At 45.5% G+C, this 15666-nt stretch overlaps 1 protein-coding gene across 3 annotated transcripts in view; it reads left to right on the forward strand.

Annotated features, from left to right (window-relative positions):
• Nucleotides 1-15666, forward strand: part of FRMPD3 (FERM and PDZ domain containing 3) — a 166067-nt gene that overhangs the window by 124868 nt on the left and 25533 nt on the right. For all 3 annotated transcript variants that reach the window (XM_030575801.1, XM_030575800.1, XM_030575799.1), the window contains exons 12-13: nt 484-573; nt 2625-2804. In XM_030575801.1, the coding sequence (XP_030431661.1) occupies nt 484-573; nt 2625-2804 (270 nt within the window). The remainder of the gene's footprint in view (nt 1-483; nt 574-2624; nt 2805-15666) is intronic.

Here is a 15666-nt window from a genome sequence, read left to right on the forward strand (position 1 = left end):
AAGCCAGATGTGTGGCAATGCTCCGGGAGAGGGGCCTGTCTACCCATCCAGCCCCTGCCATTGCTGGAGTTCCTGTGAGGGAAGCCACTTCTCACAGGAGCTGTAGATCCCAGAAGGACACATCATCCTCTAAGGGTTTACTGAAGTGCCTGCATGTTTGAATGGACGTTCTTCTTCTCTGGGCCAATAAACTTTTAGACGTTTGCCCTGTCCCACTGCAAAATAAAATATCTGTTTCCAACAACAGCAGCTACTTGCCATCAGTTGTTAAGGGAGCACAGCTGCCATTTCCACATCACCTGGGGATGTTTCCATGTCACTAATCATTTTAGGCACAATGGCAAATTCTAAACCCCCAAAAACTATGCACGAAGCACTCCCCAAGCTTCTAGAGAGGACCTTACTTGACTCCTCCTTCGGGATCCTCCTTAGTTTTTTCAGTCTCTTGAGTCTTTGCCTTGTTACACTGATGTATTTCCTCAGGTTTCAACAACCCAGGCAAAGCTCCAGTATCTGCGGATCTTGAATGAGCTTCCGACCTTTGCAGGAGTCCTCTTCAACACAGTGGGACTGGTATGGTAATTCCAGTACGATACAGAGTAGACCATCCTCATGATTTTGGGTGGGTCTTTATGGGTTCTGAGGGTGCCGCATAATGGGCAGTTGGCCTTTGGCATGCACAACAGCATATGTACACGCATGCACATGCACGAATGTGCACAGGTGTCCATGATCTCCAAATAAAGGACAGGACATTTCCCAGATTCTAATGAACTCCCCCTGTGTGAGGTGACAATACTAGTCTGCCCATGAAACCTTCAAAGTCTCCACTGACTACAGACCAGATCCTCAGCTGGTATGAACTGTAACTCTTTGGAAGTCAATGAATAGTGCCAGTTTATACCAGATGAGGATTAGGCCCTTTGTGTCCGTAGTTGTTTAATTAGATTATCTTCTACTCAATTAATTTTAAAGGGCCTCAGCCATGCTGTTAAATCCCAGCTCCACTATAGAAATCCTGTTTGTCAGGGTTTGCAACTGTAAAAGTTTAGTGGCTGTCCTGTTGTTGGCCCTTGGACATCTCATCTTTCCCTCCCCCTCCATGAGTGTCTGTGAGGCCTGGAAGCATGTGACGGGATCCTCAATGGAGGACCGAATCCCAGGAAACATTCCCTGTCCTGTCTTTGCAATGAATACATCAGACAGCCTTGAAATTTCTGTGATTAGCAATCCCAGCCTGTCTATTGGTCTGCAGTGTCTCAGAAGCTGTTACAGTGATATAATCTGCCTAAGCATAGTCCACTCCTTCCACCTACTTGTCATCCCCATTAAAATCATCCTCATCAACACAGCCTCATTTTGTTCACTGCAGGATGAAGGCCACGCAGCCAAACCATGAGCACATAGGACCTGCCAAGGTTCCAAGTTGCCTGGCTCATCTCCATCTCTAGTGGCCTTTGTGCCACCTTCCATCCATGGCTCTCCATTCTGTTGTAAGTTTCATCCATCTGCTATTGTTCCTTCCTGCCACACAGGCTGTACCCACTTTCACAACATCCTCTTACCTTGCTTCCTTCCCCATTGGTTTGGTCTGCAGCATGCTTTTACTTGCTTCTTCATAATTATGTAAAAACTCCAAAAGCACCTATCCCAACAGCTCCAAGTGCTCCATAAAAAAAGATCCAGACTATATTAAGCACAGTGTGGTTGAGGGATTAGAGCAGGGGAGTGGGCGTCAGGCCTCCTGCCTCCCATTCCTGGGTTCTGATACTGACTTGCTGCATATCCTTGAGCAAGTGACATCTCTCTGTGCCTCAGTTTCCTCAAATGTAAAATGAAGGTAGGAATATTGATCTAGCATGTCCAGGAGGGGCCCAGAGAGTTAATGCTTATAAAGCACTTTGACATGCTCAGATGAAAGGCTCAGTGGAGGTGCAATATATGCATTGGGGCAATAACAGTGTGATCTTCATCATTATTTTCCTGTGTATGTTTGTCCAACCTGTAGCTTTCCCTTCACATTCCAGTTTAGTACCATGTATCATGGCTGGAATGGCCAGGTCAATACTGATTGCCATTGTTAATCAGAGATCAGCATTTTATTTTCCTTTATTGTTCTGTAAAATTCCACCCCAGCCCCTCTCATCGTCCTCCCCTTTCACTGGCTTCCTCCTCCTCAGAGGTGATTTAAAACCTGCCATCTCTGTAACATGCTTTTACTTTTCTGTAGCATGACAACAGGCCTGAATATTTCATGCAGACAATCAGTTCTGCTATTTATTTTTAAATAGTCTTGGCAACCTGCATGCTGTTCCGAGGTGCCATTCCCAGCACTGCGGAAAAGGGAGCTAAACTGTTGGCAAGCTCCAGGTGTGTTCTCAACATTGGCTGCCCCCCTTGCCATGCATTAAGTATCTCTGGTGCTGTGACCTCTCCCCCCAGCCCAGATTCAGGGTGGACTTCAGCCAGCTGAGTAAATAACGTCTTAGCTACAGGCTTGGCTCGGTGTAAGGAACAGAGCTCAGCTGGGATTGGGCAGGCAGCCTTTTCACATACAGCTGCATGGCATTTTTTCACACGTGTGTCTCTCTCTTTTGATTCGGCTGGGGTGGCCTCCCTCTCAGGACGAGAAGCAGCCGGCCACCATGCTCCTGGTGGGCCCCCGCCACGGTATCAGTCATGTCATCGACCTGAAGACCAACCTCACCACGGTGTTGTCAGAGTTCAGCAAGGTCAGCAAGATCCAGCTGTTCAGGGAAAACCAGGGTGTGGCACGAGTGGAGACCAGCATCCTGGATGCCAAGGTAGGCACAACTTCCTCCCAGGGCAGGTGCAGAAGGAGTCATGGTCTTCAGCTGGGAGAAGGGCTAGCAGGGAGGTTCACACGAGGAGGCTCAGAGGCTAAGGGTCAGGGCTCCTCTGAGGACTTGTCTTCAGGTGGCATGAGTGCAAATGTGTTGGTTGATCTCATCATTAATGTCTCCTGGACACTGGGTCAAGTAGAGAGTGCACTGGACTGGGAGTCAGAAGACCTGGGTTCTAGTCCTAGCTCTGCCGCTGGCCTGCTGGGTGACCTTGGGCCAGTCAATTCCCCTCTGTTTCCCCTGTGTCTGTCTTGTCCACTTAGAGTGTAAGCTGCCTTGAGTAGGGACTGGCTCGCTATGTGTTTGTAAAGTGTCTGGAGCTCTGGTCCTGGTTGGGGTTCCTAAGTACTACTGTGATACTGTGTGCTTTGACCAGATGTGGGGTTGCAGGTTGGGACTGAGATGAATGAGCTGGGTGGAGATTCAGGACATGAGTAGCAGGAAATTCTGTCTGCCACCAGACCAGGAACAGACATGGACATGTCCTGGGTGGTCATACCCCTCTGACAGGTACCCGAGGGGTCTGTCTCTTTCTTACACATCAGCAACATTGGAATAACTTGGCATGCCAATGAAGCCTCATCGAATTGAACTGAAAAAGTGTCAATCAGGACTGGAGAGCATTGACAATGCTGTTTGAGGGCCCGGTGGGAGCAGCAGAGGTGCTGCAATCGAGACAGAGGCGCACTGGCAGGAGCTGGCACTGCTTTAGCCCTCACTGAACCCCTGCAGTCAGCCCCTCACCTCCACAAGCGGCCATGCCTTCTGAGAGAGGCTGCAGGAAGGAACTGTTTTGAGAATATCACCTCCGAGGCCTTTCAGCCTCTGTTGGCTTGGCCAGATTCTCCAGCTGTGCCTGGCAATCGCAAACACAGGTGATCTCCATAGAATCCTAGGGGCTGGATTCAGAAGAGACCCTTCTCTCTGCCAGTGAATGATGACTGATTCCATTCACTAGGGATGTGTCTCATCATGGTTGCAGAGTCACAAGCGCTAGGATCTTCATCGTCCCCTGGGAGATGCTTCCCCAAGAACTCACTGTCAGGAAGTATTCTTGATACTGAACCTAAAGGTTCCCTTTCTTAATATCAGTCCATGATTGAGTCTCTCCCCCTAACCCGCATGTACTGTTCAAAGCAGATGGTCTGTCTCCTTGGTGTGAACATCCTGCTGAGATCTGTGGACTGTTAGCATGTCATCCCTCTTCAGTTGCGACTTAGCCAGGCCTTAGTACTTTTAATCTCTCCCCATCAGTCTCTGCCACTGGCCCCTGATTATTCCTCTAGCAGCCCTCTTATCTGCCTCTAAATTGGCACAATCCTTCTGGTAACAGGGCACCCAGAACTGAAGCAATATTCCAGGCACAGATCTATAGAGAGAGTAGTAGGATTGTTACCTCTCTGCTGTGGGATGAGAGACCTCTGTATATGCAGCCCGAATCTGCATTGGCATTGCTTGCTGTGGAATTACATTGCAAGTTCAGGTCTAACTTGCTGTCCACAGACACCTCTAAATCCCTGCCAATACCTCCGTGCACACACTGAAATTGTGGAAAAGCAGTATCACTTGCCCCATAACCTCAGCCATGCAGAACACAACGCCATCCACAGCCTCAGGAACAACTCTGACATCATAATAAAAAAGGCAGACAAAGGAGGTGCTGTTGTCATCATGAATAGGTTGGAATATGAACAAGAGGTTGCTAGGCAGCTCTGTAACTCCACCTTCTACTGGCCATTACCCTCTGATCCCACTGAGGGTTACCGAAAGAAACTACACAATTTGCTCAAGAAACTCCCTGAAAAAGCACAGGAACAAATCTGCACAGACACACCCCTAGAGCCTCAACCAGGGGTATTCTATCTGCTACCCAAGATCCATAAACCTGGAAATCCTGGATGACCCATTGTCTCAGGCATTGGCACCCCGATAGCAGGATTGTCTGGCTATGTAGACTCTCTCCTCAGGCCGTTTGCTACCAGCATTCCCAGCTATCTTTGAGACACCACTTTCCTGAGGAAACTACAATCCATTAGTGATCTTCCAGAAAACACCATCCTGGCCACTATGGATGTAGACTACACCAACATTCCACACAAAGATGGACTACAAGCCATCAGGAACAGTATCCCCAGTAATGTCACAGCAAACCTGGTGGCTGAATTTTGTGACTTTGTCCCCACCCACAACTATTTCACATTTGAGGACAATATATACCTTCAAGTCAGCTGCACTGCTATGAGTACCTGCATGGCCCCACAGTATGCCAACATTTTTATGGCTAACATAGAACAATGCTTCCTCAGCTTTCGTTGCCTAATGCCCTACTCTACTTGCGCTACATTGATGACATCTTCATCATCTGGACCCATGGAAAAGAAGCCCTTGAGGAATTTCACCAAGATTTCAACAATTTCCATCCCACCATCAACCTCAGCCTGCATCAGTCCGCACAAGAGATCCACTTCCTGGACACTACAGTGCTAATAAGTGATGGTCACATAAACACCACCCTATACCGGAAACCTACTGACTGCTATACTTACCTACATGCCTGCAGCTTTCACCCAGACCACATCATACAATCCACTGTCTACAGCTAAGCTGTAAGATACAACTGCATTTGCTCCAGTCCCTCAGACAGAGACAAACACCTACAAGATCTCTATCAAGCATTCTTAAAACTACAATACCCACCTGCTGAAGTGAAGAAACAGATTGACGAAGCCAGAAGAATACCCAGAAGTCACCTACTGCAGGACAGGCCCAACAAAGAAAGTAACAGAACACCACTAGCCGTCACCTACAGCCTAAACTAAACCAACTAAAACCTCTCCAGTGCATCATCAAGGATGTACAACCTATCCTGAATGACGATCCCTCACTCTCACAGATTTTGGGAGGCAGGCCAGGTCTCGCTTACAGACAGCCCCCCAACCTGAAGCAAATACAAGCAACCACACAACAAATACACTAACCCAGGAACCTATCCTTGCAACAAAGCCTGTTGCCAACTCTGTCCATATATCTTTTCAAGGGAAACCATCATAGAACCTAATCACATCAGCGACACCATCCATCCTGATTATCACTACAAATGTTTTTTTCTTCTGCTGATAACAGATAATTAATTAGTCTAATTAGAGTTGGTATGGCAACACCTATTTTTTCATGTTCTCTGTGTATATATATCTTCCTACTGTATTTTCCACTGCATGCATCCAATGAAGTGGGTTTTAGCCCATGAAAGCTTATGCCCAAATAAATTTGTTAGTCTCTAAGGTGCCACAAGTACTCTTTGCTCTTTTTGCTGATACAGACTAACACGGCTAGTATCTGAAAGAAGTATCTCTGGTTCACATCATTCCATCCCCATGATGCATTAGCTTGAGGTTTTTCAAATCTCATGCTGTTATTTTTTTGTCCTTGTTTCTAAACCTCCAGGTGTCTTTGTATGAATGGTCTCTCCACAGAGGTATTCAGAAATGCACCATTTGGAATCATCTCCTGAATCCATCAATGTGCTGCTTATTCCCTCTTCTAGATCTTTAATGAACATGTTAAATATAGACCAAACCTAACACCAGTTTGTGGGTCACCCAGCTCAAAACTCGCCCCTTGGATACTCAATGCTTTGCTCTTTACCATAACCTCGTCTTTCTGGTCCTTCAGGCAGTTTGCAGCCCACATGCCAGAGTCCATAATCCAAACAGTCTGAATTAACTGAGGAGTGAGATTTTATAGGACACTGTATCAAATGTTTGCCTAAACTACAAGTAGTTCCCATCCTCTGCTTTCCCAACCTCTACGAATTCTGTAACTGTATCACAAAAGCAATCAAGTGTAACTGGCCCAATTGCACGTGGTTCCACTGTAGTACCAGGTTGTTTATTTTTCTGTCTATTTGTTCTATTCATTTACATATGAATAGCTTTACGGTCTTGTAATCTCTCGGCTTGCTCTCTTTTCCTTTACGGAAATTCAATATTAGGTTTGCTTTTTGCCAGTCTTCTGATACTTCCTAGATTTTCCCACAACTTTTCAAAATTCATTGTCGGTGAGATGGTTTGTGTGCTGATTCCTTTAAGGCCTGATCCAATACTCATTTACCTCTGTGGAGATGCTCCCATTGACTTCCATGGACAGTGGATACCCTAGCATTCATGTCATCCAGATTAGCCGACTGATATCAGTACAGATTTTCCAAGTGTTCCCTCATCTGGTCTTTATCGATAATTGTTGTTTTAACGAGGACTCCTGGTTTCCATGTTTTTCCAACTTCTTTTCTTTATTTTTCTGGAAACATCCAAACAAAGCAGTTCAGGTTCTCAGCTATTTTTGAGCCCTCGTTAATTTCATTCTCCCCTCTCAGTTATAAATGGGTCTGTTTGAGAGGCAGCGATCCAACGAATATCCCAAGCTACTTCATTTATCTGTGTCTCCGTTCCCATTCCCACCCTTTCTCTGCCTTGTCTAGTTAGTCTCCAAGCTCTTTGAGCCAGGACTGTCTCTTGCAATGCCTCTGAACACCACCTAGCACCCTGGAGCTCTAATCTCAGTTAGGGAGGCTGGGCATTATAGTCATGCAAATAATAAATACTAACAGAGTTTATTTTCCCCTTTATATTTATAAAAGCCCTTTGCCCCTTTAGCATTGAGTCACCAGCTTTATTGATGTGTTGATCCTTCCTCTGTGAACAGTAACTGAACTCTGTGTGTCTTTCCATGGTTTCCTCCCCACCTCTGGGGCAGGTTCTTCTAACCTCAGATCTCTCAGCAGCCCTTTCCTTGCATCCTGTATTTGTAGAGCCAGTCTAGTCTGTGGAACTGGAATTATGATGGGTTTGTTTGGGATTCCCCAACTGCCTTCTCTGCTGGTGGATTTTAATATCTCCTCCCACAGCCTTGGTAATTCCTGAGAATCTGCCCTCCTGAAGTTAGACACCCTTGTGTTGCTGCCCCGAGTGATCCCATTGCTTACTCTGCTGAATTCAAGTAGCACATGGTGGTTGGTTCCAAGCTTGCTTTTGATTCTCTCTGCTCCTTTCTCTTGGGAAGTAGCTGATCCATGACGACTTCCCCTTTGCTTGGAGTTTCTACTTTAGCATCCACCTATATAACTCAGGAGCCTCTTTGATGAAGCCTGTTTGGCTGTAGTTGTTGTTCAGCAGGTATCTGAGCAATTAAAATCCCCGGAGAGTACAGCATCCTGTGGTTCGGAGAGCCTCACAGGTTGGTTCTTGCTCTTGTCCAGTCCTGGTAGTCTGTGGCAGATGCCACCTGTCATTCCTCCTTGATCTTCCATCCTCTGCATTCTTACCAAAATAATTCCATCACCACACTCTCTCCATTGTCTAGTTATGTCTTGCCAAGGTTGCAAATACTTGTGAAGAGATAGTGGTATATTCATATCCTCCTATTTCGTCTATGTGGATTGCACCCCAGTCCATTCTACTTATGAGCATCATCCCACTAGGTTTCTGTTATGCTTGCTATGTAAAAAAATACCTGATCTCCATCATGAATAACCATTCTGGTTCTTCCTTGCATCCACGCCCCTTCTGTTTGTGGGCAGACTGTGGCATTAATACATCAGTAATAGAATGATAAACATCCTTTGATTGACTTTTTGTCTTTGACTAGCTATTAATGTTTGAAAGACGGTAATACACTGGAGTGAAGTGTGTTCCCAACTGCCAGATGAATTCAAGGCAGCCTCGTTTCGTGTGTGTGCATTCAGTGCTCCTTAAAGAGGCCAGATTAACAGCCCTGAGAACCAAAGCCCTCTGTCTCTCCACAGACAAACACTGAACATTCAGCGATAGAGCACGCAGTTTGCCGCTGACAGTGTGCTTCAACCCAGGGAGGGAATGCCTACCGTTGGGATGAGAGAGTAGTTCTTTGTCTATGGCACTTTTAGTCCTCAGCCACTCACCTGAGACTGGCCACAAGAATGACAAATACGATGGCAGTTTGTGATGTTGATACTCATCTGCTATGAACCAGAATGAGACCCCCCCAGGTAGCTCTCCCTCGCTGACCCCCCAAATTTGAACTGGCGACTTGGACAGGAAATGCTCTGTATGGCATTATGAGTCCCCTGAGTCAGACAGTCTCCTCGGCTTTAAAGAACTTTATGAATAAGGTCCCAAGTCCTCCTCCACTGTAAAAGCAGACCCACTCCTGGTTCCTGCCACGTAGCGCAAACATCTGCTGTGAAAACAGTTCTCTTGTAGAACTTCCACCCACCCACCCAGTGAATTCATCCACAAATTGTGACTTCTTGTGAAATTCAAGATGGCTGCCCAAAGTTACCGAAAATGCCCCCATCCCTTCCTCAAAGGAGGAAAAGGGAAAGATATCCCACTGGTACAGTCAAGCAGGGTCCACCTGTATCTTAAGGCTGGAATGTGCTAGGAGAGGCTGTTGCCACCTATCTTTAAATTATATCCACATGCAGAGACAGGGATTCAGAGCCAGAGTGTCTGGCACAGAATGAGGCATATGCTAATCTTAGAACTGCAATGGCTGAGACAGGCTAAAAGGAGAGGGAGAAAGATTATTACCTTGAAGTGCTAATCTGCTTTCTGTAATTATTCTATTGTACTGTAACTCCCCCTGCTCTGACTAAATAGTGAGATGCAAATAAATCCATTTCCTCTGTGATTTTAAACCATTAGAGGGCTGTGTTCTAATAATGCCTTTTCCACTTAAAGCCCTGGAATCAAACCCACATCACACTTCTAAACCTGCAGGCGCTTTGCAGAATAACAGCAGCGAAGGCATAGGGTGACCAGATGTCCCGATTTTATAGGGACAGTCGCGATTTTTGGGTCTTTTTCTCATATAGGCTCCTATTACCCCCCACCCCCATCCCAATTTTTCACATTTGCTGTCTGGTCACCCAAGAGGGCATGTGAAAGATATTCATTTTAGGCATAGGTGGGTTGTGATGCTCTCTTCTCTAGGAATTCCCCTAATTAGCTACAGGCATCTACTAGCACTAGGTGAATACCTTAAAAAATCTTCTTGGTACAGTCACTTGAATAAACAATTGAATCTGCTTTGCTTATGTCCATGGCCCTTTTGCAATTACTTTCTGCAGATATTTGAACAACTGAGGTTACCATGGAAACAGCAAATTTTAAAGTGACCGTTAAAGGATCTGTGTAGAAAGGCCATGTTGAATTCTGAAACATCAATGTCAGGTGCCCTACAAATCCAATCCTAAGGATTAACGTTCATCCAGTCAGGAAACAGGCACCTACCATGTGATTTATGTGACCAAACAAAACTAATCAATGCTTCTCAGACTTCTAATAACTGGTCATGCACAACTACAAACCAAGGGTTATTTGCAGAAATGAGTCAGTGAATAATTTCAGATTACAGTTACGCTTGAGAATATCGTAAACCACTCATAGATAGCTGCAACGCCTGCTCATGAACTATGTTGTCTAATGAATTATTCACTGTGAGATAACTGCTTTGCTCTCAAGCTTCTCTGATATACCAGGCTCTCTTTTCGAGTTAAAGACAGCACATGCTAGTTAGATCTGTAAGGTTTTACAAATCGAGGTGTGTCCCAGTGAAAGCTGGGGATAGAGGTGTGTTGTTGGCTTAGATGTCAAACTTCGCATGCAGGTTCTGCAATTCACACATTGCAGCATTGTGCCCTGCACGGGAACCTGAAATTCACACCGACTAGTGGAGAGAAATGTGAAAAGTAAACCAATGTCAGACAGCAGGCACTATTGCAGTCATGCCTGTTACTATAGGTGGTTGCTGATGTTCCGGCAGCGTTGGTGATGTTTCCCCATTGCAAGTATTGTACTGCAAACACCCTAGGGCAAAGTAAATAGCATGGTGGTGTGATAAAGGTCAGGATTTTGTAGGTGCCCAAGCAAATAAGGGGCCAGATTCTCAAGTCTACACAGTGCCTAAGCCAGTGCACGTTGAGGTCAACAGAGGTGACATCCTGGCCCCACTGTAGACATTGGCAAAACTCGTACTGACTTCATTGGGGCCAGGGTTTCCTCTACAAGTCTATCCATTGACTTCAATGAGCATTGGATCAGACCCTAAGGATGCAACACACAACTTGCATGGCCTCTGGTGAATGACACCTGCACTGGACCGTCCTCAGCTGGCGAGGCACTGCCATAGTGGCTCCCAAACAACCTCACCTGCCAGCCAACAGCACAGGGCATGTGGCTGTGGAAAAGGGAGGTGACTGGAGCATCCCTGGGTCCCAGCAATCGCTAGATGCTGGAATGCCCTATTGGAGTTGTGGGCACACCAGTGCGCAGGTGGCCCCAGATCAGTGGGATAAAGAAGTGGCCTAAATCCACTTTCACACGCCACCTTTCTCAGCCGAACCGAGTGCTGCTTCACTATTCGCCACTCCAGGGCTGGGCCATGATTTTTAAAGTGACAGTGTCCCGTTAAAGGCAGCCCAGAGGCTGTTTAGCACAGTACCCTAGTGTTTGTTTTTTTCTTTATTTTTGCTGAGGAATACAAGATCTCTTCTACATACCAGTGTTGTGAGAGGGGACACTGGCATCGAGGTCCAGACAGAGATGAGACTATTACCATCTTGTTGCACCATTTAAAAATCCATATGACAATCCCAGGAGGATTTATTCCAGGCCCAATTTCCAGTGCAAAGGCGATAGAGAGGCAGGTTAGTTTAATCCCAAGGAACTCAAACCTAGGTTTTCCATAGAAGGGTGGTAGTTGCCCTAGAAATAAGAGTATCAATCAGACAGACAGTTGATTCGATCCATGGCTTGTTCTTTGAGTTCAGATCTGACATTCCTTTCCTTTCTCACTGCACTCATGATTTGATTAATCCATCCCTTTCTGTTGAAGCAATCGTTACATTGGGTTTTGACTCATTACAGCTGTGTTTACAATAAATTTTTATTTTTATGACACAGCCACTTTGTAGTTGGTTGCTTTTTGTTATTATTATTGATATTAGCGGAGACACCCTGCTGTATCCCTCTAAAAAATACATTGGTGCAGGAACTAGGGGTGTTGGGGGTGTAGTAGCCTGAAGCAGTGATGAAACCCAAATACGTGGTTTCCGCCTTCAGCACCCCCACTATGAAAATTGTTCCAGCACCACTGGTGTCAGATTTGTGCATCCAGCCAGGATGCCAGTTGGAACTGGCTAATCTCACAATGGCATCTGTGGGTTCAAAAAGGTCCATCTTATCCCAGTAGAAATTCCCACCTGGGCAGCATGTCGTACCCAGCTTAGTTGCACATCTGAATGAGGAGCTAAGATGAGGTACAGAAGCAGCATAGGGGCTGGTGACTAGCCAAGCACAGTTCAGTCAAAAGCATCAGGGTAATTGATTTCATGTCTCCCAGCAGGGCCTGCAGCCAGCTAGCACTTAGCAGAGATCAGGACTTTACAAAGGAAAACAACGAAAAAAATTAATTCAGAAAGATCCCTGGCTGCTACTGTGCCTAGAATCTGGCTATTGATTTCAGTGTCTTGCAGGCGCCTTGGGGCTGCTTCTAGTGTGTAATGGAAATAAAAGGCCTTTCTACAAGTACCATCTGTAGCTTTCTAATTCTTGCATTGACTGGGCTAACATGTCCCCTCCTGCTTCCACAGGGCCCCCTCCCACATGTAAGTGACAAAGCAGGTGAACAGTTGCAGTGCACATTGAGGAACCTTCCCTGGTGGGTAGAATAATGCTGGGCCAGATCCTGGAGAAGAATCAATAGAACGATGCTGGTTGGCACCAGCTGAGGATTGGCCCATCCTCACTGCTACATGGAGGAGCCAGGACTTCCTGCAGTATAGCGTAAGATCTAGGCCTTCCCAGTTGTCATGGTGCTGCTCACCATGGTCACTCAGAGCTTCATGCTGGCAGCAGGGACAGAAATAAGACCCTGCTTCTTCCAAAGCACAAGTTCAAAACAGCTGACATAAAAGACACTCTCCACCAGCAGTATTGTACCTATGACACACAGTGAAGCAGTTCTGATTCTAGCCAGTAGATGGCATTGGTATACATACACCCATGCCCATGCATGACAGTACTATGATGACTTCATAGATCTTAAAAACATTCTGGGACAGCGGTGGACTGAGTTTATTCACAAACATTGCTACCAACATCTGTTTTATAGGAGCTATTGGTACAATTATAAAGACTGGGCGGGAGGCAATCAGATATCAAGCAGGCCTTCCTGTTATGCAATACACAGGCCTTCCTAGAGGTGATGGCGGGGGGGAGTACATTTGTATAAGTAACAGGATCTGCTACTCTAAACTGCATGAATCCCATTAGTTTTATTTGCACTGAACCATGCTGAAACCCTTCCTTCCGGAGAGAGTGAGAGGAAGATTGAGACTTTTTTTGTCTTAGGCTTCTAGTGGAGAGGAGCAGAACACCATGGATATTGCTGGCTTCCCTGCATTCAAAATGGACTAGGAATCAGGCAGCCATCCAGAAACACGACAAAGATTCAAACAGCTTGTGGAACTGACATTTTCTGGACCATAAAAAGGCAAATCTGAATAAGAAACAAATGCCGCTATCCAAGACTGTGGACAGGGGCAAAAGCAGAGACACTTTCAGCATGCGGTCCATTGGCGCAGAAGATTGGAAAACACTGAGAACTTGCTTTGATAAATATAAAGCATATACTATGCCAAAATAAATCCAGTTTTTGATAGTTCAAAACTCCACAGCAAAGTACAAGGAGTCAGAGACATTTGACTAGTCTGTAAGAAAATGTAAGATTACAGTGATATCACAGATGTTGATGGGACAGTGAGAGACTGTATAGTTGGTGTAAATAAGAGAAACTTCCCTGTGTAGGAGCCATGCTTTCCCTAGAAAAAGCTATGGAGATAGCTAGAGCTAATGAGTTAACAGAAGCCCAGCTAAAAACAGCAGCCACTGAAATCAAGGTGGAGAACGATACTCCAAATTATATACCCATGGGGGTTCATACCCAAGGCTCTGAAATTGGACAGGCACTGTCAGAAATTAAGCAGATGACCAAATTTGCCCTGCAAAAGGTGTTGGTGATCAAACTGGAATAAACAGAATGACTTTACAAAGGCCTGCAGATTGTATGCAAACAAAGCTAGGAATTCTATTGATCAACAAATGACAGAGAAATAATGTTCCTGATCGCAGTGAGCTTTGAATTGATAGAGTCAGAGCTAATAATGCTTAAGGGGGAAAAAGGTCAGGCACCAGTGAAGAACTGACTATCTTGTTAGGCCCAGATGGTCAGATTATTAACTATAAACTTGACATTAGAAGTCAAGTAAACCATAAAATGTAAATTATGTATATTCAGACCTCAAGTTCTATTGCAGCACATGAATGTGCATCGCTCTGGCTATGGATGGACCGTGTAAAGTACACTGAAACAGATACAAAAATAACAACACTTAAGCTTGAAATTCATATTGTGGTTATGTCTGTTCACAGATTCATGGATTTAAAGCCATAAGGGACCATCTTGATTATCTAACCCAGGAATCGGCAACCTTTGGCATGCGGGCCATCAGGGAAATCCGCTGACAGGCCAGGCCGGTTTGTTTACCTGCAGCGTCCACAGGTTTGGCCGATCGCAGCTCCCATTGGCCGCGGTTCGCTGCTGCAGGCCAATGGGGGCTGCGAGAAGTGGCGTGGGTCAAGGGATGTGCTGGCCACTGCTTCCCGCAGCCCCCGTTGACCTGGAACGGCAGACCGCGGCCAGTGGAGCTGCGATCGGCCAAACCTGCAGAAGCTGCAAGTAAACAAACCGTCCCATCCCACAGCAGATTTCCCTGATGGGCCGTTTGCCAAAAGTTGTCGATCCCTGATCTAACTAGACCTCCTACATACATAAGGCAGGCAGAGAATTTCTCCCTGTGTTTCCCCCAACAAACCCTATCACTTCTGACTGAGCTACAGCATAACTTTTACCAAGGTATCAAATCTTGATTTAAAGACATGGAGTGATGAAGAATGCACCACATCCATATGAAAGCTCTTCCAAAAAGCTGCCCCATATTTCCCATGTGAATTTGTCTAATATTAATGTCCTGATGTAGCTGGTTGAAAAATAGGAAAATGTTAATGGATATTTTCTTCAAAAATTTCGTTCTCTCTTTTTTTCATTAAAATTTGAAATTTCTACATAAAAAATAATTGAAAAATCAAAATGTGGAAAAATTCTGCCAACTTTTTTTTTTGCACTTTTATCTGTGAGCGTAAAGCATCAGACATCCTTGCCTCATGAATGTACTTGTAGTTTTGGGTCTGGATGGACGTTGAAATCTTGAATGGACTAAACTGGTGCAATGTGTAAATCCAGCTGAGACGATGAAGTTTGACATTTTCAAAGGAATAGGATTGGTCCGTTAAATGTATCCTAGTTTCTCTTGAGCCAGCATTCATCCTAAAGTTGCCCTGCATGGCAAAAATCAGATAAATAATTCAGTAACAACGTCCATAGAGAGCATCATCCAGGGAAGGGTAGAGCTGTTGGTGATATGTGGTGAGGAGACTCCAGCAGTGATACAGTAATGATCCCAGTGGAAGAATGGGCACCCAGAACATGCCAGTAAGTGATCAGAAGATGGCAGCTATGAAACAAGCCACCATGAAAGGTCAGCACGTGAAATGTGAAAATTAAATGGTCAGGCATTAGAAGGAATAGCCTCTCATTGGAGCCAGGGAGATGAGCACTCAACCTTGCAGTAGAGTTTAAGGGTGAGAAAAGATTTCCTGTGCATGAAGACAAGATACACCAGTATGAAGACACATGGAGCATGTGC

This window comes from Gopherus evgoodei, chromosome 9 (assembly GCF_007399415.2).
Source record: "Gopherus evgoodei ecotype Sinaloan lineage chromosome 9, rGopEvg1_v1.p, whole genome shotgun sequence".
NCBI classification, from domain to species: domain Eukaryota; kingdom Metazoa; phylum Chordata; order Testudines; family Testudinidae; genus Gopherus; species Gopherus evgoodei.